The 19980-nt window shown below is 54.6% G+C and overlaps 1 protein-coding gene across 1 annotated transcript; it reads right to left on the bottom strand.

The window, feature by feature from the left end:
* Positions 1–8287: 8287 nt before the first annotated feature.
* On the bottom strand, positions 8288–19735 carry AQP1 (aquaporin 1 (Colton blood group); the record flags this gene model as incomplete). Its single annotated transcript, XM_079711750.1, has 4 exons — positions 8288–8467; positions 9389–9469; positions 9763–9927; positions 19346–19735. The coding sequence occupies 4 exons, from the start codon at positions 19733–19735 to the stop codon at positions 8288–8290; spliced, it is 816 nt and encodes a 271-aa protein (XP_079567876.1).
* Between the last annotated feature and the right edge of the window lie 245 nt (positions 19736–19980).

The following is a 19980-nucleotide window of genomic DNA, read 5'->3' as shown; positions in this document are numbered from 1 at the left end:
GACCGCCTGGAACTCAGCAGATGCCTGTCTGCTCTGTGGTCTGGGTAACGTGCCTTCATTGCGTTCAAAAACCCAAGTTTGATTTAAAGAAGGTTTCCTTGGAGTTAAACAAATAACCAAAAATTTGTGAGTTGTTCACGTCATCCAGTGGCAAGCAGGAGACTTCACGATCCAGAAGATGCTGTAGGAGGTTCCACGGTCACCTCTGACATCACTGATTCCTACTTTATGGGCTTGATAGCACTCTCCCCACACCCACAACAATATATTGACACCTAGCATGACATGGGCACCGTCCACAGATGCCAGTGTCTGCGTGATTATAATTAATTTTATTGGTTTTATGGGTTTAGGTTGTTTGGGTTTTCTATTTGAGCTCCTTAAAGGCATAGGTTTTTGTATCTATTTATGTTGCATTATGAAAAATATAAGCTAAGTTTAAAAAAAATAAAGCTCATGTTAAGTAAGGTGTCAAGGATATATTAGTCACTTTTCAGAATGTTCAAGAGTGCTATCAATGGTGGCCTCCCATCCTTGAGAACTTTTACATCTTTTATTAATTCTTTGGGTTTGCTTCTTTTGGATTGGACTCATTGGTTGGATTCACTGAGTCTCTCTCTCTCTCTCTCTCTCTCTCTCCCTCTATCTCTTTTCCTCCCTCCCTCTCTTTCATTTTTCTCCCCAAAGACAATATTTTTCTCCCTCCAAATTGTAGTTCTATTGGCTTCCATAGTAGCTTGTTGAAAGTGGATGCTAGGTCCCCCTTTATGAGCACAGCCAGACCAGCCTTCCCAGGCTCATATTCTCCATGGAGGATAGGCTGGCTTCAGACAAACTGAGCATAGCACCTAGTGGGGACATCTCTTAAGAAACATACCCTGGGCAGAGGACATTTCTTCAGCCTTTGACTATGTGGTAGGGATTGGTCCTGGGTGAGGCTGCAAGAGCTGGCAGAACACTGGGTCTGTGTGCCTACACAAAGCTGTGCCGTGGCTCTCCCATGAGTGAGAATCACTGGCAGGTTCTTAGGACAGATCAGAGGATGACTCCAAATATAGTATTGCAGGAATAAGTTCTCCCCCAACACACACATACACATACAAGCAGAGTTTCTAATTTGGACCTTACTAGATAGACGCCTCATATGTGTATATATATATATATATATAATTTGGACCTTACTGGATAGACACCTTACTGGATAGACACCTCATATGTGTGTGTGTGTGTATATATATATATATATATATATATGTATATATGTATATATATATACACACACACACAGAAAGAGAGAGAGAAAGAGAGAGGGAGAATGCACTCTTTCCTACCTAGAGGTGATATGCAAAATATATGTCTTGCGTGGCAAGGGCACCAATCCACCAGAACTATCCCACAGCTGTTGAGGCGGACAGGGTCTTGGAGGTCCCCTGCTGATGACATGTTAAGCCTTTAAGTGCTGGATTGTGGAGAGGTCCAGGGGAGGCTAGAGACTAGAGAAGGACCAGGGTAGCCCGAGTCGAGACTGCTATGGGTGAAGGGTGGGGGCAGGTACTTGCAGAGCTCAGAATAAATGGAGGTATTTTAATATTAACATATACACTATACTGCATATGACATAGATACCCAACAAGGGCCTACTGCAGAGCACAGAGAACTATACTCAGTATTTTGTAATAGCCTGTAAGGGAAAAGAATCTGAAAAAGAATATATATATATATATATATATGTATATATATACATATATATATACATATATATATATATATGTATATATACAGAATCTATAAACTGAATCACTTTGCTGTGCACCTGAAACTAACACAACATTGTAAATCAACTCTACTTCAATAAAAACATAAAAATTAGAAAAAGTTAATGGGGAAGAAATTCAAAGGAAATAAATATTTCTATATTCATTCAACTTAACTTCATTTTTAATGTATTTAGTAACATGCTTGACTTATACTCAACTTGGTGCCGTTTACTAGTTAACTTAAATATAATTTGTTACTTACAATATTTTTAAAACAAAACAAACAAAGAATTGGTGAGGCCGTACTACCCCACATGGCCGAAGATCAGTTCTACCCTCGCGCCATTCCCCATCAACACACTGGAAAGAACAGAAAAATAAGCACAACCCTATATACTGAGAATATGATTTATGAGACTGAAGTAGAGTCATCTAAGCAGGACAAGCTCGTTAAAATTTCTGGGCTCCCTTCACCAGTGGCCTCTCTGCCCAGCAGGGCCCGAGGTATTGGTAGGAACTGGCTCTTGAGGGCCGGGGATGATGGCCCTGCTGGCGAGGACCTCACCTGCCTGCCCTACCTCCAGAATTTCCCCTTTAGGGACACCAAGGACAGTAAACATCATCACCTGTGTGTCCCCAGCCCCCCAAAACAGCCCCTCCCTGGCCCCCAGCTCACAGCAAATTCCACTCATCATCCTCATTGTATTCTAAACCTAAAGAAAACAAGGCTTCTGCCCAGCAGCTCATCCATAAAACATTAATCACTATCTCCTTCCTTGAGAGGCTCCTGGCCAGTGAAGGTGTGACCTCCAGGAGTGATGGAAAAATCCTAATCAGTCAGCACGTGGCCAGGCCGTGCCACGGGTGGGGGCCCCTGGCACCAGTCCCTCCAGTGCTTTTCCAGACCAGCTCCTGGCTTTGGTTCCAAGGGCACTGAGGACCAGCCTGGGAACCCCAAAAGGAAGTGAGCCCGCCTTGCTTCTACCAAATCCCCAAAAAGCACCATGTCCTTGAGGCCAAGTGGCGAATGGCTACCCTAAGCCACCCACACCCTTTCATTTGGGTCCTCTTGGAGCCTACATGAGATTTTGAGATGGACAAGGATGCTGGAGTCAGGGCCAGATTTATGGGTCGCTAGCCCCATTGAGGCTTGTGGCATCTATGTCTGACCAGTTGACTCACCCCAGTCCCGGATAGCTTCAAAGATCAATTCTCTCATAGAACTCTCGAGGGCCTGGAAAGAGGAGTCCCCTTGATCCTGGAGGAAAAGGATATATCAAAAGGGAAATATGGGTCTATAAGGATCTTACATTCCTGGATGTTTAGAAACCCAGGACTGATTGACTGGAGGCAGGGGGTCATATACAATCATATACTCATATCAACTGTTAATAATAGTTTTTCTTATATCCCAATATTTATACTGATTATTTTCTTGTATTGTGACATTTGCTTGAACCTTCAGAATGTTTAAAAAATAATGACAGGGCTTCCCTGGTGGCGCAGCGGTTAAGAATCTGCCTGCCAATGCAGGGGACACGGGTTCATCCCTGGTCCAGGAAGATCCCACACGCTGTGGAGCAACTAAGCCCATGCACCACAACTACTGAGCCTGCATGCCTAGAGCCCGTGCTCCACAACAAGAGAAGCCACCGCAATGAGAAGCCTGAGCACCACAATGAAGAGTAGCCCCCAACTCACCACAACTAGAGAAAGCCCGCGCACAGCAACGAAGACCCAATGAATCCAAAAATAAATAAATTTTAAAAATTATTTATTATTTATTTATTAAAGGCCCATAAATCTGGCCTTGTCCATCTCTTAATTTTAATTAATTAATTATTTATTTTAAAAAAGCGTTTAATGGAGAGATAAGTATTCTAGGATTCAGTAACTGCTGAATTACATCCTGCTTCCTTCTGGGCCAAGCACAGAGAGCACAGCCTTCCAGGCCAGCTGAGCTACCTCCATGTGCAGGTATCCATTGGACCATGGGGGAATCCAGTGGAGGAGGTGGCCTGGTAGCTGGTCAGCATGGACCCAGATGGAGGAGGGTGATAGATGACCCCCTCATCAAAGCACCTCATGTGTGTAGTTGCTTGAATGCTTGGCAGCTGGGGAACCAAGGTTGAGTCATGGAATCTTCCAGGAAATATACTCTCTCCATTAAATTTTGACGAACAAAACAGACAAGCGTTCTGGTTGCTCCAGAAGCTCTACTTCAGTTCCAGTTATTCTCCTAAAACCTCTCCTCTGTGCTGGGCTGGACAGAACATGAGCAGAGCAGAGTGGGGATGACCCTTGGGAGATAGGATACCTGAAGCCCTGAACCCATGGTCTGGAAGATGAGAGGGAGTCTGGGACAGCCCGGCCCTACAGATTTTGCTCTCAGGCCTGAATGGTGCATTATTATCCCTCAGGGTATAGCATTGTCCTACCCCTTCTCATATACTCTGGTGGGAGAGGACAACCTCTGGATGAGCAAGTTTATCAGACATATCCGTCCCAAATAGAGAGAGAGACAGTCAGGCCTGGAGGGCACTGGGTGAGGCCAGTGCCAGGGAGCAGTCTTGGGCCAGGCGGTGCCAATATGTCTCAAGCAGAAACAATGGCCAGTTGGCCCCAGAATGAATGGCACTTCTCCTGGTACTAGAGTTCCCTTCAGCCAGATATTCTTTTCCCTTCCTTTTTCCTCTCAACACCCTCCAGTCAGAGGAAGCCTAGCTGGACCAGAGTTAAACTTAGTGGGAGTCTTGACAAAATGGGCCTGCACCACATAGTGGAAAGAGCCCAATCTTTGAAGCCAGACAGAGCAAGTTCAAAATCCCAGTTTTGTCACCAGCGCACTGTGTGGCTTTGGGCAAATCATTTCATCTTCAGGGGCCTCAGTGTCCTCTACAATAGAGGTTGTCATCTCTACCTTCCAAGGATGTTATAAAGATTAGAAAGCTTGTATGTGAAGTCCCAGGGAAGTTCCTCGACCTCTTCTTCAGGCTGTGTATCTTGGCACTAGGATTCTAGAAGTTAAGACAAAACAATCACTAAGAAAGGCTCTATCCTGGAATGGCCAGGGGATACCAAAGGAAGAGCAAGGGTTGAGGCGGGGGTGGCCAGGGGCCCTTATGGGTTCTGAGAGGGCTTCACGCCAGGGAGGATGGGACAAGGTAAGGAGACAAGCCAAGAAGGGCTGTGAGAGAGAGCCTTGGCACACCTGCACAGGTGGGCTGCCGCAGGCTAGACTGGACCCTGTTTCCATAGCTTGGCCAGCACCCTCCTATTCATAGCAGCCTGTCCTCAGCCTGGGAGGTGCAGAGGCAGTTTGCATGGACTGAGGGCCCAGGTGCCACTCGCAGTGGCCCAGTTCACACTGGAATAAGAAAGCCTGCTCCAACAGCACTGAGCCTTGGCCTCCACAGGCCAAGCCGCCCTTGTATCACCATCAGCAAAGCCCCCCACCAGAGGGAGGCAGGAACTGTGCATCTCTTAGGAGCAGAGTTGTGATGCCAGGACCTTCCCAGTCACCCCTGACCTGCTCAGCCCATGCTCATGGCAACGCCTGTCCATGTGGCCCAGTGAGATATCCAGGTTTATGGTTCTCGGAACCTCCCAGACTCTGGGCCTCCTGTCATTGGGCACTAGGTTTCCCAGTATAGTTGTCCCTGTTTTGAGAAACTAGCCCAAGGTGTGTGTGCATGTCAGGGAGAGTGTCAGGGGCCTCGGTCCAACTGTCAGCTTGGTAAAGATTTGTCCTATTACTGGGACATGTGCCTGAGTATCCACTCCCCTCCATCAAGTGAGGATGCCCATGCCTGCTGAGCCCCCAACACTGGGGGTGGCCGTGGATGGGAAGGGGTTTTGTAAGCTGAACAGGCCTAGATGGAACCTTTCAGCCCACACTGGCCGTGGGCTACATGGGGGACAGATGGAAAGGCAGGAACAGACAGAGGGGTCCTTTCCAGGCTTCCTGTCACCCTGGGGGCAGAGGTCAGCCCACTCTGACTTCTCTTCCCTTCTGCCCTGGGGACACCCCTTAAGAGTCTGACAAAAGCCACAGATTCTCCATGGGAAAATGCACAACCTCACTGAATGTGGCTCATGATTTCAGAGAGGAGGAGCCCTTAGCCCCCCAAGGTCTCAAGGAACTAAGTGGCATTTCCCCCTCTTAGCTACTGCAGTTCATCCTTCCCCAGCCAGCTAAGTACCCCCTGCGCCTGGCACTAACCTCACTCTGGTGGGCAAGTCTCTCTCCATACCCACCCCTGGGCCTGAGCTCCCCGGGCAAGCCTGTGGGCCCCAGTGCCCAGCCCAGGTGTAGGTGGGTCACAAATGTGAGGCGGGTCAGAGGGAGGGTCACCTGCGAAGTCCCTGGTGCTCCCTGGGCTCTGTTCTTAGGGGTCACAGGGGAGCCACGGGCTGTCACACTTCATTCCTGCTTTCCCTCATCCCTTTCACAGGTCAGAATCAAAAATTAGGGGCAAGACCCTGTGTCTCTCAGATGGAGTTCTGGGTGGGGCTGTGTCCACTCCCTGAGACCAGGGATCCTGGAGGCAGGAGGGCAGACAGTGGTTCCCCCTCAGACTGGGTCCCTAGGAGTGGGCCCAAGCTCTCAGACCCAGAGATCCCTTGTGAGAAATAGTGGCAAAAGAAGGAGAACTTCATTCCAGAGAGCTTGGATGACTTATATTACTGTTTATTTTCTTAACATATAATGAAATTCCAAATCCAAAGAGATATATATGCAGAGCAGACAGATGCAGGGTTCTGGTGTGCAGCAGCCAGAACGGGACAGGAAGGGTCAGCGCCCTTCTCCCCTCCAGCACAACCCTCACCCCTCCTGGCCCCTGGCCATTGCCCAGGCAGAAATGCAGAAGCTGGGACTGAGAGGGGCCAGTCTCACAGTCCAGGGAGTAGCCAGAGACATGGTCCTGGCTGTTAGGATTGGCCAAATCATTATCTAGCTGTGGGTCCTTGGGCCTCAGTTTATCTGTTAAATGGGCTAGAAGTTTTTGCTAGGAAATGGAGAAGGGAGTGTGTGGATATCATGATGGATCGTCCTGCTGCTCCTAGATACCTGTGTATTGTGTCTCTCAGTTTTTATCACCATCATGGCCACAGGCACATAGGGAGACCTGCTCTGACCCTGGTGGAATTGAATGGACTGTGTAGATAGCTGCCCCCAAACAGACTGTGTTCTGAATTGTCCTTGGGTTGCAGCCATAGCTACTTCCTCAGGTCAAGACCAACTCTCCCCTCCAGATAAAAGAGGAGGGCAGACTATGACCTGGGCAGCCTGTACAGGTCACCCAGCTGCCCCAAATGCCTCCAAATAGGAGCTCAGGAATAAGGGGGGAATCTGCTCTTCCTCCTCCCTTGGGATCAGCTGGGGGCTTAGAAGCACCCCCAAGTGTCCAACGAGGGCATCTGCCTCCAAGGGCTGATCCGAATCACGGTCATGTGTCCTCAGGCTTGGTAACCTTCAGATGACCAAGTGCCCTTTAATAAACACACCTGCATAATGGTGACCTGTGTCTGCACTGGCAGGAGAAAGTGAAGAACCAAATAATGATGGGGGTGATGCAGTGATAGGTGGAAAAGATCAACTACAACTCAGTGAAGGAATATGGGCGTTCCTCCCTCGCCCTCTAGATGACCTTCATTCTACAAGAGCAGCCTCTGTCCAGTGGAGCCACTATTGGACCTGCTCCCCCCAGGAACAGGAACTTCCAGTGGCTGGATGGTCTGCTGCTCTTTGCTTTGAAACATGTATGCCTACGTACACGTGTTCACATAGATGTGTAGGTACAACTACCTACTTGGCAAGTGGAAGAAACAGCACTGGTCCAGACTACATCTTCCAGAACCTGCAGTGTGTCTACACTTACAGAATCCTAGAGAGGGGCCTCAGGCCCATATAGCTTTCCCTGTCCCTGCAACTTTACAGATGGGGTCACTGGGGCCCCAAGATTGAGACCTTCCCAAGGTCATGCAGCACATCTAGGGGGGCCCTGGAAGTGAGCCAGGTCACAAGGCCGAGGCTTGTCTGCCACCTGCCCCTACCACTGCACCTGCTGGGATCTTTTCCCCATCAGAGCATCCTTGGGGGCAAGTGCACTTTACAGGAAAGAGGGCCATGCCCAAAGGCACAAAGCAATCACAGTGGAGCCCCAGGCACCTGCAGCAGGTGAGTTGGTGAGCAACTTTGGGATGAGGGGGGACTTTCTGGCACACCTGCCATCACACTCTGAGGGGACAACTTAGCAAGGTGGGTCCCTCTCTTTCACCTCCTCTGTGACTTCAAGGGAGTGGGTGATTGGAAAATCTTGGTCCCCAGGAAGCCCTGAGGCCAGGAAACAGAGAAAGAGAAAGAAGGTGATAGAAACAGCCCCAAATCAGGCTTGACTATGCAGGTCCTGCGGATCTTTGGGGAGTGACTGAGCCAGCTTGTCAGAGTGTCTACAATACGGATTTCATCCCTCCCCTCCCTACACCCGCCCCTGCCCCCCCAACATGGATGCCTGGGCCAGGCCCCCTTATTTGGGCTTCATCTCCACCCTGGAATTGATGTCGTCGGCATCCAAGTCGTACTCCTCCACATGACCGCTGGTCCACACCTTCACGCGGTCTGTGAGCTCGCTGCTCCGCGGAGCCAGGATGAAGTCATAGATGAGCACGGCCAGGGCTCCTCCGATGAACGGCCCCACCCAGAAAATCTAGGAACAGAGCAGATGTGCTCAGAGGGCGTCTGATGGGACCTACTTACCCTGAGACCCCTGCTCCACCACGCCACCGCCTGGCTTCCCTCCCACCCATGCCTGAACCCCAGCATCCCCATTCCTGTGCCACCCAACGACTGGCCCAAGGCAGGACTCTGGTAGTGGGTGTCTCCCTGCCTCGGTGCGACCCAGCTCCGCACGCCTGGCGTGGTCAGACCAGCCCCTTCTTGAGGGTGGCCAGTGCCCCACCCTCCCCAGCTTTGAAGAGGTCCCAGAGACAGTCTGGTTTGATCAAAAGTGGCCTGGAGGGCTTCCCTGGTGGCGCAGTGGTTGAGAGTCCACCTGCCGATGCAGGGGACGCGGGTTCGTGCCCCGGTCCGGGAGGATCCCACATGCCGCGGAGCGGCTGGGCCCGTGAGCCATGGCCGCTGAGCCTGCGCGTCCGGAGCCTGTGCTCCGCAAGGGAGAGGCCACAACAGTGAGAGGCCCGCGTACCGCAAAAAAAAAAAAAAAAAAAAAAAAAAGTGGCCTGGAAAAGCAACAGCAACAGTGGGAACAGCTAAATCCCTCGGGCACTGACTCCCGTGTCGTGCTCAGCTTACAGGTGCCGAGACCTTTGTCCTGGGCGCCAAGCAGGCACTCCCACACCCGCACCTCCCAGCTCAGGAAACACAGGCGCCAAGAGACACTGGGATGACATGGGGCAGGTCTGAGCTGGGACGGGAGGCTGGCCTACGCCGCCCGAGGCGTGAGCCCACCGGCGCTTTCATCTCAGCTCTCAGCTGCCCTATTTCCTCCGCCCTGGCCATCTCCCAGAGCCTCTGTGATGGGAGATAATGTCACAGGACGGGGGCGGGTCTTCCATAAGGCACCAGAACCTCCCACCCACCTCCACGGGGCAGCCCTGCGACCCCTTACCCAGTGGTCCTGGAAGTTGTGTGTGATCACCGCGGAGCCGAAGGACCGGGCTGGGTTAATACTGCAGCCTGTGTAGTCGATCTGTGAGGCGGGAGGCGCAGGGGCAACAGGGGAGGAGATACAGACACAGAGACAGAGGCAGAGGGAGAGAGAGGGTGACACAGAGAGAGGACCGGAGAGGAAACAGCCCAGTGACCGGCAGACCCAGAAAGACGGGCAGGAGGTGCCTGCGCTTTCCTCTCCCAGGTAGGTGGTCCCCCCACCCCACGGCATGAGCCCTGTCGGGGTCCCACCCACTGTCCTGACAGGACACCGCAACAGCCTGGCTCCGCCCTCCCCACCTCCACCGCCACCTGGGAAGGTCCCCCACTCACGGCCAGCAGGTGCCCCAGGGCCACAGAGAGGCCGATGGCGAGCGGCGCCGAGCCCCCGAGGTCCCGGCGCCTCCGGTCCGTGGTGGCGAGCACGCACAGCACCAGCTGCAGGGTGGCGATGATCTCGATGCCCAGCCCCTGGCCCGTGTTCACGCCAGGGGCCAGCTGTAGGGGAGAGAGGCAGTAAGAACTGTGTCCCAGGGCCCCCAGGACCAGGCCCCCAGGGCCAGACCCTCAGTGCCTTCAGAGCCCATCGCATCAGCGCCTGGCAAGGCCACACTCAAGCACATACAGCCATTAGTGGACCTAGTCCCCTCCCACACCTGTTGAAGTGCCAGCTTGGCCTAAACACTGTGGCACTCTCTCTGGAGGCCGGAGAGGCCTGGGGTTGCTGGGGGGCAGGGCTTCTGCATCCAGCTACATCCAGGCCGGGGTACCCTTGGGGGTACCAAGGCCATAGGCGACAGGTGAGCCCTAGACATGGGAGGAGATGGTTAGGGACATTCAGGGACAATTAAAGAAGAAAAGGAAATGGGTGGCAGGGCCCAGCTGGAGACATTGCTTCTTACTCCAAAAGTCTTGAACATTCCCCCCCATCCTCTGCTGCATCTAAAATTCCCAAAGATGGTGAGGGTCTTCCTCAGTTAGCTGGCCACAGCTCCCTATGTCCTTCTTGCCCTTGAGCCTACGTCCCTTGCATCCCCACCCTCTGTCTCCTTCCCCACCTCTGTCTGTCTCTCCCCTGGTCCAGTGTCTGTCTCCCATTTCCTCTGGGCCCTGCCCTCCCTATCTACCCCCTCCCTGTCCCTCCTGGCCCAGCGCCCCTCCCTCTCTTTGGCTATGTTGGCTGCACCACCACTGTCTGGCTCCCACTTGCTTCTGGGCCACTTTTAGAAACATGACTCATGGAACAAGAAGGGAATGGGAGCTGCCGTGAGGTCACTGGAGCCCTCCCTCTGCAGCTGCCAGGGAGACCCTTCCCCATGGAGCCCCTGCACCTTCCCGCACATGAGGGTCCCAGCGGCCAGATATGCCCACACAGGGGAGCTGGGCCACGTCAGCACAGGCCCCCTCACAAAGATGCCTGGACGTGGCCACGGAGGCTGCCTTCTCCCAGGCTGGTGTGTCCAAATAAGACTGAACTTGAAGTCTCATCCGGAGGGTAGGGGAATGGGGCTGTCTCCAAGGCCACAGGGCATTTTGCAGAGTCCTAGGTGGAGGGCACTCCACCACCATCCAGAGGTTTTCTCAGCCCCACCCTGAGGCCATCCTACAAGAACAATTCTCTTCCCTCCTTTGTCTGCAGCCCTGGGTCACAGGGAAAGTGACTCACATCCCCTCCCCTGTGTTGCAGCCCCAGCTCTGGGCCTTTCCTGGCCAACCCCAGGGCTGCAGCCCCTCAGCTCAGCCAGCCCTCTGGGCAATACCCAGTTTTTTCATACCCCAACGTGGGGCTGTGGAGGCAGAAACCCTGAGTTCAGGTCCTTGCTCTCCCACTTGCTGGCACCATGACTATGGTCTCCACCCTCTCTGGCCCTCAGTTTCCCCATCTGTAAAATAGATCTAATTTTCCCTTCCCATTCTCCAGAGAGGCCAGAGGTTCTAAGGCTGTGGGGACAGTCTTGGGGCATTTGGGAAGGGCTGCAGAGGCAGGAGGGATCAGGATGGTTGTTGTGGCTTTGTTCGGGCTCTTTCTCATCTCATCCCCAGGATTGGGGGCTGTGGCAGGCAGAAGGGGAGAGGCTCTGCTGCCCAGGAGTGTGGAGATGGGAGTGAGGCCCGCCTGGAGCCGGGACAGGCTCCACGGAGGCGAGGCTGGTGAGGCCGGGCAGCTTGTACCAATGCCCATCACACCCACACCTGCTGTTACCCTCCGTGTCTGAGCGCTCAGGAAGCTCAGGGCTCCTCCTCACGCTCTCTCCTTTGTTCTCCAGGGTCCGCATAATTGCTAGCTGCCAGGAGTCCTGAAACCAGCCCTTCCACACTGATTAATGGAGCCATTGCTCTAAGCGGCTCCTGCTTCATACTCCCCATCCCCACCACACTCTCCTCACACATGTGGTCTGGGCAAGCTCACCTCCTGCCCCGATTCTTAACCAGGTCTGAGCATCCCAGTCCCTGCTCTGCCCAAGGGCACCACTTTTCATGCAAAGTGTGCAGAGCAGGGGGCCTGGTGCCATGACCAGTCCACAGGAAGTGACACCTGCCCTGGGAACCCTAGGATGTACCCTTTCCTAGCTGCCCAGAGCCCTTAGAACCTGACAGCCCAGAACCACATTGTTTCCATGTCTATGACCTCCTCTCTTTCAACTGCCAAAGCCCTTGTGTTACTTACATCTGAAAAAAACAATTGATAACTCAAAATCGGAAGGGATAGTTAAAGGTCTGTTGAAACTTGATGTCCAGAAAAGAGCAAGTAAACATTCAGACCCTATGTTCCTGTTTACAACCTATTAAATTTGACACAATTGCTTAAATAGGGCTAATCCCAGTTGCGGTTCTTGTTATAGAAAAAAAAATGTTTGCACATCCCCAGGTAGTTTTGCCCAGTCCAGGTCTTATATTTCACTGATGAAGGCCCCCCCCCAAAAAAAAAAGTTAACAATCAATTTTCTGAACACAAGTAGAAAAAACAGAAAAATCCACACATTTGGTTAAAGCACCAGAAAGATGCAGGCTCTCTATTTTTGTATCAAACCCATTGCAGCCCACTCTCCAGGCCCAGTTCAGACTCCACTAGCACCCAGAAGTTTTCTTGGGTCCCTGGCTAGAATTGACTTCTGCTGCCACTCTGCCAAGCCCTCACTGAACGGCCTGCATATCTTGCAGAGAAGTAACCTTTCTGCCTCCTGTGTGGGTGCCTCAGACACCCTGGCCTGGGAGCTCGGTGGGGACAGAATGGAGACACCTTCTCATCTCCCCACCCAGACCTCAAAGGGGACACTCGCTGTGTGGTGACAGAAGTAGCAGACGATGCTAATTTTCTAGCACTTCCACCCTCTCTGGAGGCAGTCAGGGAAGCCCTCTGGAGCTTGGCAGGGCTGGTTCATTTGCTTTCTAACTGGGAGACCACAGGCCAGTCATTGGTCTCTGTGGACCTTGCAGGGCAGCCTGCTCAAGGCTCTGTGAGATGACAGACAAGGAGGCCAAGGCCCAGGAAGGAGAGAGCAAAGTCAGAATCCTTGCTCCGGGGATCTGTGCCACCCAAACTCACAGGCCAAGGTGCTGGCTACCCACAGGTTGGGCTAAGGGTTCTGACGATCCCCAGCTTGGCCTGAGGAGCTGGCAGAATATGCTCTGTAGCTGCCGGGGTGTCCCAGGCACCAGGGTGGCACAAGGCTGACCTCTCCAGGAATGGGCCTCAAACCCTCCCCACTGCCCATGGGCAGGATGACCAAAGTAGCTTCTAAGGGCCAGGGCCCCAGCTTGGCCTGGGCACCGTGGCGTCCCACCCTTGGGGAACAGCAGGTCCTAGAGCCAGGCCCGGCTGTGGCTCTGGGCATCCACTCTCAAAGAACAGGGGAGGGAAGACATTGAGGCCTGCCCCACGCACCCACTGCCTCTAGCACTCAGCACTCCCAGTGAGGGGGGCCTCGGTGAGGCCCCCAACATCACCCCTCTGTGACTGTTCTGGCATGCATGTGCCTCTGTGTGCCCCTGTGTGTCTTTGTAGATTGGTATCTGTGGGTGACCACATGTGTCCAGGTGTGACTCTTTTCTTTTTCATTAGACATTAAGAGGTTTATTAGACAATGAGTCAACAAAAAGTCTATCCAAGAGTTACAAAAGTTCTCAACCTGTACGCACTAAACAACACAAGCCAAAAATACCTGACACAAAAATTGACAGAATTACAAGAAGAAAATGATCAGTCCACTACCAGAGTGAAAGGGTTTAACAATCCTCTCTTAGAAACGGATGGAATGAAGAGTCAAAAAATATGAAGAGCATGAACAAGGAAGATTTGAACCCCACAATTAACAAGTTTGATTTAAGGAAAATGCATAAGCCCTGCACCTCCATATTTGAGAATATACCCTCTTTTTTTTCAGCCCATGTGGGACATTCAGACAAATTAATCATGTATTGGCCAGATGCATCTTAACTGTCTCTGAAAATCCTTATCACGCAGGGTGCCATCTCTTACGGAGGGGGGCTTTGCAGAGGCTGGGGCAGGGCTCTCTGTGTGGCCCTAGATGCTCATCTTGTGTGTCTGACGCATTTCTGAGTGTGTCACCCTGTCCCTGTGTGTTGCACTCCCACACACAAGTGCCACTACTGGCTGGGGATGGAGGAGAAGAGAAGGAAGCCCCCTTGAGTAAAAGAGAGAGAGGCAGGTCTCAAAGTGCCCTTTATTTGCTCCCAGAAGCCATTTCATCTTCCTGACAAGAAACAATACACAAAGCAATGGCTTCCTCCTTCCCTTCCTCACTTCAGGGCAGCCCTGTCCTCCTGCCCGGGAAAGGAAGAGGTTCCACTGAGGACCACCCTCCCCGTACCCTCCTAGGGTCCCAGGGCCTGAGTGGGACCACCCAGGCTTGAGAGTGTGCTTCATGCCCATGTGTGTGTGCCCATGTGCCATGTACCACTGTGTGTGTGAGTGCACGTGTGTGTACTGGTGCAGCGTAAATGTGTGCAATTTGGAGCAGCAGAGATAATCAAGGGCTGGAGGCAGGAGGCTGGGGGGTCCTGCCTGCCATCATCTGCTATGCAACCTAGGCACGTCTCCATGTCTCTGTGGGCTACGGTTTCCTTACCAGTAAAAGAGAGGCCTCAGCCCAGATTCTAGCCCCAGATCTTGTCCAGGATTCCTCCCCGCCTGACGTGGGACCCCGGCCCCCAAGACCTGCGGTCACCCTCCGGGCCAGGATCCTGAGTGCAGGATTCCCACAAGGCCATCTGAACCACTGGTCTCCATATGGCATGGAGCCTGTTATAGGACCTCCCAGCCACCTGTAACCGCCCGATGCCCTCCACAGACACACGCCCCAGAGCAGCCGGCTGCCTGACAGACCCTACTTGCACAGCCCTGAGCTTACTGACTTGGAGGCTGATCTTCCCCAGTTTTTTTTTAAAAAGCGTCTTTCTTTACACTGAGCAGACACCTGCCTCTGGTTGTCCTGATGCTGGGATTTCAGGCACTGAAAGGAAGTGCTCATTGGAATGGGCATTTCCCAGCCTTTTCTACCCTCTTTTGAGTTGAGGTTTTCCAGCCTCAGGGTGTGCTTGCCCGCTGGACTGTAGCTCCTTGGTTGTGTAAAGACAGCCCCTCACTTACCCCCTGGGCACCACCGTGGGTAAGGAGCCCCTCCGGACCCCAGACAGAGGCTCTGGCTGAGGGGACCCTGGCCAGGACAACGTTTCCTTGCCCCTACCTGCAGGTATGTGGGCTCAGCCCACGCCCATTCAGGAGACCCCAGACCCGTCGGTGCTTCCCGAGGGCAAGGACCATGGCCCCCCAGGGGGGCTCTGCCAGCAAGAACCAAGCGCTCCCTGTGCCCCCAGGAAAGCTTGCCCAAACCAGTCTTCAAGGCGAGGCAGGGGGCATGTTTGACCTGCCTGGGGAAAGCCCTGATGGGTAAGGCTAAAGGCACCCCTGCTGGGCGGGGCCCTAGAGAAAGCGGGGACCACTGCTTGGGTCTGAGATCAGGTTGGGGGGAGACAGCGTGGGATTGGCCTGCAGTGAGCTAAAGGCTCCAGGTGTGAGGGGAGGCTGTGACCGGGGGACGGGGGAGTCAAGGCAACTCCCCTTAGACCGAGGGACCCCGGCGGGCCATGTCCCCTCTCAGAACGTAGCTCCTTCACGTGAGGATTCCCACAGCGAGCCCTGGCTAGGGCCAGGTGTCAGCGTGGGCAACATGGGGCGGGCAGGGCTGCTCCGAGGGCTCTCAGGGGGGAAAGAGCCTAAGAATGTTCCGTGGTAAGGAAAGTCTCCACCGCACAGCTCCTGCCTTGCTCTGTGGCCTCCCCCTCATCTGGTTCTGGCTGGAAACAGTAATTATATGTCCCATCAATGGCATCACCACCCAGCCCCCAGCCCCCTCCCTGGGCAGGGCCGTCGGAAAACTGGCTTCCCATTCCCCCAGCCCACCCCCAGCTCTGAGGGAGGCCGAGGACCCTCAACTCTGGAAGAACCAGTGGCATGGGGAAGGGGGGGTTAGGGAGACGGGGTGCTCTCACTCTGTGGCTGGGGAAACTGAGGCCCAGGAAACTGGGGAAGTTTGGGGCTAAAGGCAGGCCCTGGATGCAGCACGCAGAAACAGTCCCCAGGCAGTCAGACCCAGAATCAATGGGGCTGAGAAAAGACCCCCAAATGAGGGAAGTGTGCTCTCTGCCTGAGCCCCCGAAGGGGCTGAAATCAGAGGCTCTGGATGGCTTGGCATCCAGTCCCCTCTTGGACACAGGTAGACACTGGCCTGAACCCTGAGCCCTCACCTCTCTCCAGAGCCCCAGCCTCCCACCATGACCCCCCGTCAGCCACACCCCACGACTCTCAGGACATGACCTCCTCTACCTACATTCGGGCTCTCATGGCACCTCCTCCCTGAAGCCCTCCTGGCCCTCACCACAGCTCAAAGTCAGACGTTCCCAGGTGCCCTGATACCTCTTATCGCACCAGCCTCCTGCCCCCTATCACGGACAGATGTGCACCGGGCTTATCTTGCACAGGACCATGGGCTTCCCAGGGCAGGGATTGGGCTGACTCAGCCCTGCATTCAGGCTGCAGCAGTGACAGTCACGTTTATAGGGTGAGCAAGCCAGAGAGGGGAAGAGTGAAAAGGGCAGGCGAATGGTCCAGATTCCAAGGTTCAGGAGCATCTTCGACTTCCCAGTGCTCAGCCATACCTTGCGAGCTCCCCTTTCCACAGATGGGAGCTGGGGCCACACAGACAAGGTTGCTTGCATGAAATCACACAGGGTACTAGTAGTTGAGCTAGGGCAGGGCAGACCCCTGCCTCTGAGCCTCTCACTCTAGGAACAAAATCAGGGTTTGGCTCTGAGAACTAGCCAGGATGCGCCAGGCTGGATAGAGGTCCATGGTCCCTCTGGGGTATATCCTGAGCCCTGACTCAGTGAGGAGAAAGTTGTCCTCAACATGTCCCCGGGGGATACACCCTGACTCATTCCAACCGCTTCCTGCCACTTCCTTCTGTATTTTCTTTGGAAATCTCCATGCCAACGATGGGTTTGGGCTGGGGTGGGGCTTGGGACTCAAGGGGCTGTGGGAGCCTCGCCCAGAGCCTGGAGTAAAGAGTGTGTCACCTGTGTAGGCTGGTCTCTGCCCCTCTTGAGGTATTGAGGCCACCTCCCAGGTCTCTTCAGATCCCAGGTTCAGTGTTCTGGACCCTTTTCCTGTTCTTCAGCCCAGGACTTGTGCTTCTGGACCCCAAACTTCCATGGTGTGGCCAGGGCAGTACCTGGGCCCCTACCACAGCCCTCAGTGCCCTTATGTTCAGCCTGGCCCCTCTTGGGCTCCTGTTAGCCAGACCTTGCTGGGAAGAGTGATAAACTCAAGTCCACAAAGTAAGCTTGTTCGTAGTATGGGTGTGGCCAAGAGATATCAAGAGACCTAGGTCCCCTCTTGGAGCCTCAGGGTTCTCAACTCCAAGAAAACTCAACAAGTTAGCAGTAGCCAGGTCTTGAACCCAACTTGCCTGCTTCCCCGCCCAGGGCTGGGCCCCTTTTTCTCCCCCTTCTGCAACCCATCCAGCTCAGGTATTGGGGTGACTTTGGAAAATGGAGCCTTGAGAGGGAAAGGGACACTAAAGCAGGGTGTGGCCAGATCAAGATGGCACAGAGGTAGGCGCTTGCCCTCCTCAAGTCTGCCTGGGATGCCCGTGTGAGAGAGCCAAGTCGGCCAGCAGATGCCTGTCCTGCCTGTCCCTTGAGAGGGAAGGTCAAGAGGGGGTCGGAAGGCCTAGGGAAACTCAACTCCTCCCGTAGGAGGACCCATTCCCAATCCCCATCGTGCCCAGCTGAGCCCCAAGGTGGTCCTGACCCGACCCAGTGTGCGCTCCCCGACGTCACCTGGCTCTGCCCCCACTGGAGAGACAGGCCTGGAGGGCCTTCCATCCACCGTGACCATATCTTCCCCGACTAAAGTCTAAACTCCAGGCCGCAGGGCTAACCTTCAGTCCTAGGCTGGGTGAGGTGTCACTGTGACACAAGAAGTGCTAATCCCTCCTTGGCAGGGTCATGCCAGCTGCCCTCTGCACAGACCTCACCAAGCCTCCCCCACGCTGCAGCACCAGGATCTGAACTTTGGCTGGGAAGCAAGAGGGCAGCTGCTTCTCAAATCACCTACGGCTCTCTCTGCAGAGCCCCTGGCCGGCTCCCTTACTCTCCCACACCGGCCTGCCCGGCCCAGGCCCCGCCAGTCTCGACCTGATTTGATTCCTCCTCTCTGCTCCTTTGCCTCTCTCCCTCCCTGTGGAAACACCCCCTCGGGTGCTCTGAGACCTCCTCCAAGCCTTACTCAGCCTCTCAGGCCAAATTTCCCCCTGCTGTGGCCCAAGCCAGGTCTGAGTTTGCACTTGGCTGAGGGTCTGGAAAAGCCCAGGTCCGCGACAGCAGGCAGCTGCCGCCAACGACCAATTAGCTGTGCTAAGCGGCCCGGGAGGAATTCTTTTCCGCAGCTCCTACCCAGTGGCCCACATCTGCTTCTCATGAGTGCCCCCAGGCCAGGCCCCATTCAAGCCGCGAGCAGTGGGCGCACACAGGGACACACGCACCCCCTGGGACGCTCACAGAGCAGCACTAACGTGCTCACAGACACACTTCCAGAGGCAGTGGAGCCAGCTTCCACAGACCTGGAGGCCCATGCCGGCACCCACGTGCACACACCGTTCACAAACACAAATACACGCGCCACACCTCTCTGTGTCTGGTGACAGTGGACCAAGACAGGAGGCGAGATGTCCCCGCTCCGGCCACCGCCCCTCCCGCCCGCCTTGCTGTAATCCAGGAAAGCCGCCTGCGGGCTGTCCAGCAAGTGTTTTCACCCCCCATCTTTGTCTCATTCCCGGGCCCAGAAGAGCAAGAGGAGCTTTTTCTTTGAAGGCAGTTTGTTTGGGGGGACCTGGGTGGCTGCCTGGAAGCTTGAGTGACCCCCCTCCAGGAGAGCCCTGCTCACACGGGACTGTGTGGCCAGCTGCAGGACATGCCGGGCAGGTGGTGCAGGGAGGCTGGGGACAGCAGGCAGAGTGTCCCCAGGGTCCAGGCTGCACAGGGAGAGAGCTGCCGCACAGGCAGGGCTGGGGAGTGGTGGTACAAGAAACCACAGCCCAGGGGCGAGGAACTGCTGGCCCAACTGTGAGCTGCCACCCGTGCTTATTCCCCACAATAGAGGCCCGCAGGGGACATTGGCCACACCATTATGCTGGGTCTCAGCTCCCCCACAGTGCCTGGCAGGAAACAGACTCTGGATGGCAGGCGTAGCTGAGTTCCAGTCCCACCTCTGCATGACCTCCAGCAACCTCTTGTCCTCTCTGTTCCTCAGTGTCCCCATCTGCACAACGGGCGGAGGATGAGACCAGCGCCGCCTCAGCACTGAGCCCCCAGAGCCTGGGGCCACCCCACTCACCGCATTTAGGCCAAGCGAGTTGTTGGGCAGAGAGGAGGTAATGCCCGAGAGGATGGCAGTGGCGACGATGGCCCCCACGCACTGGGCTATGATGTACATGACAGCCCGGAGGACACTTATCTGGCAGCTGAGCAGGAGCCCCAGCGTGACAGCCGGGTTGAGGTGGGCTCCGCTGATGTGGCCCACGCTCTGGGCCAGCGTGGCAATGCTCAGCCCAAAGGCCAGTGACACCTTCACATTATCCTGGACGGCACCTGTCGTCTGGTTGCTCTTTATCGGGTACTGGAAGCCCAGGGCAGAACCGATGCTGATGAAGATGAAGAGGGTCATGGCCAGGAACTCGGCCACCACTGCCCTCCAAAAGAGCTTCTTCTTGAACTCGCTGGCCATGCTGGCAGGGGGCTTGGCTGGAGACCGCTGCCTGGTGCTTGCCTCCCTCCGAGAGCTGAGCCACAGCCCGGGCTGGGCCTATTTATAGGACCCTGGGGGGAGGAGCAGGGGGGAGCACAAAGGGAGGAAGGCCTCTCCTTGCTCGTGGCCCGCCCCACACCGCATGGGCCTCCTCCCAGCGATGGATGCAGACACAGCTCTGCTGTCAGCCTGCCAACTTCTTTTCCCTTCCTCCTCTCTCCCCT

This window comes from Hyperoodon ampullatus, assembly GCF_949752795.1.
Source record: "Hyperoodon ampullatus genome assembly, chromosome: 9".
Lineage (NCBI taxonomy): Eukaryota > Metazoa > Chordata > Mammalia > Artiodactyla > Ziphiidae > Hyperoodon > Hyperoodon ampullatus.
The sequence above is the reverse complement of the archived record's forward strand: the minus strand, read 5'-3'. Positions and strand labels throughout refer to the sequence as shown.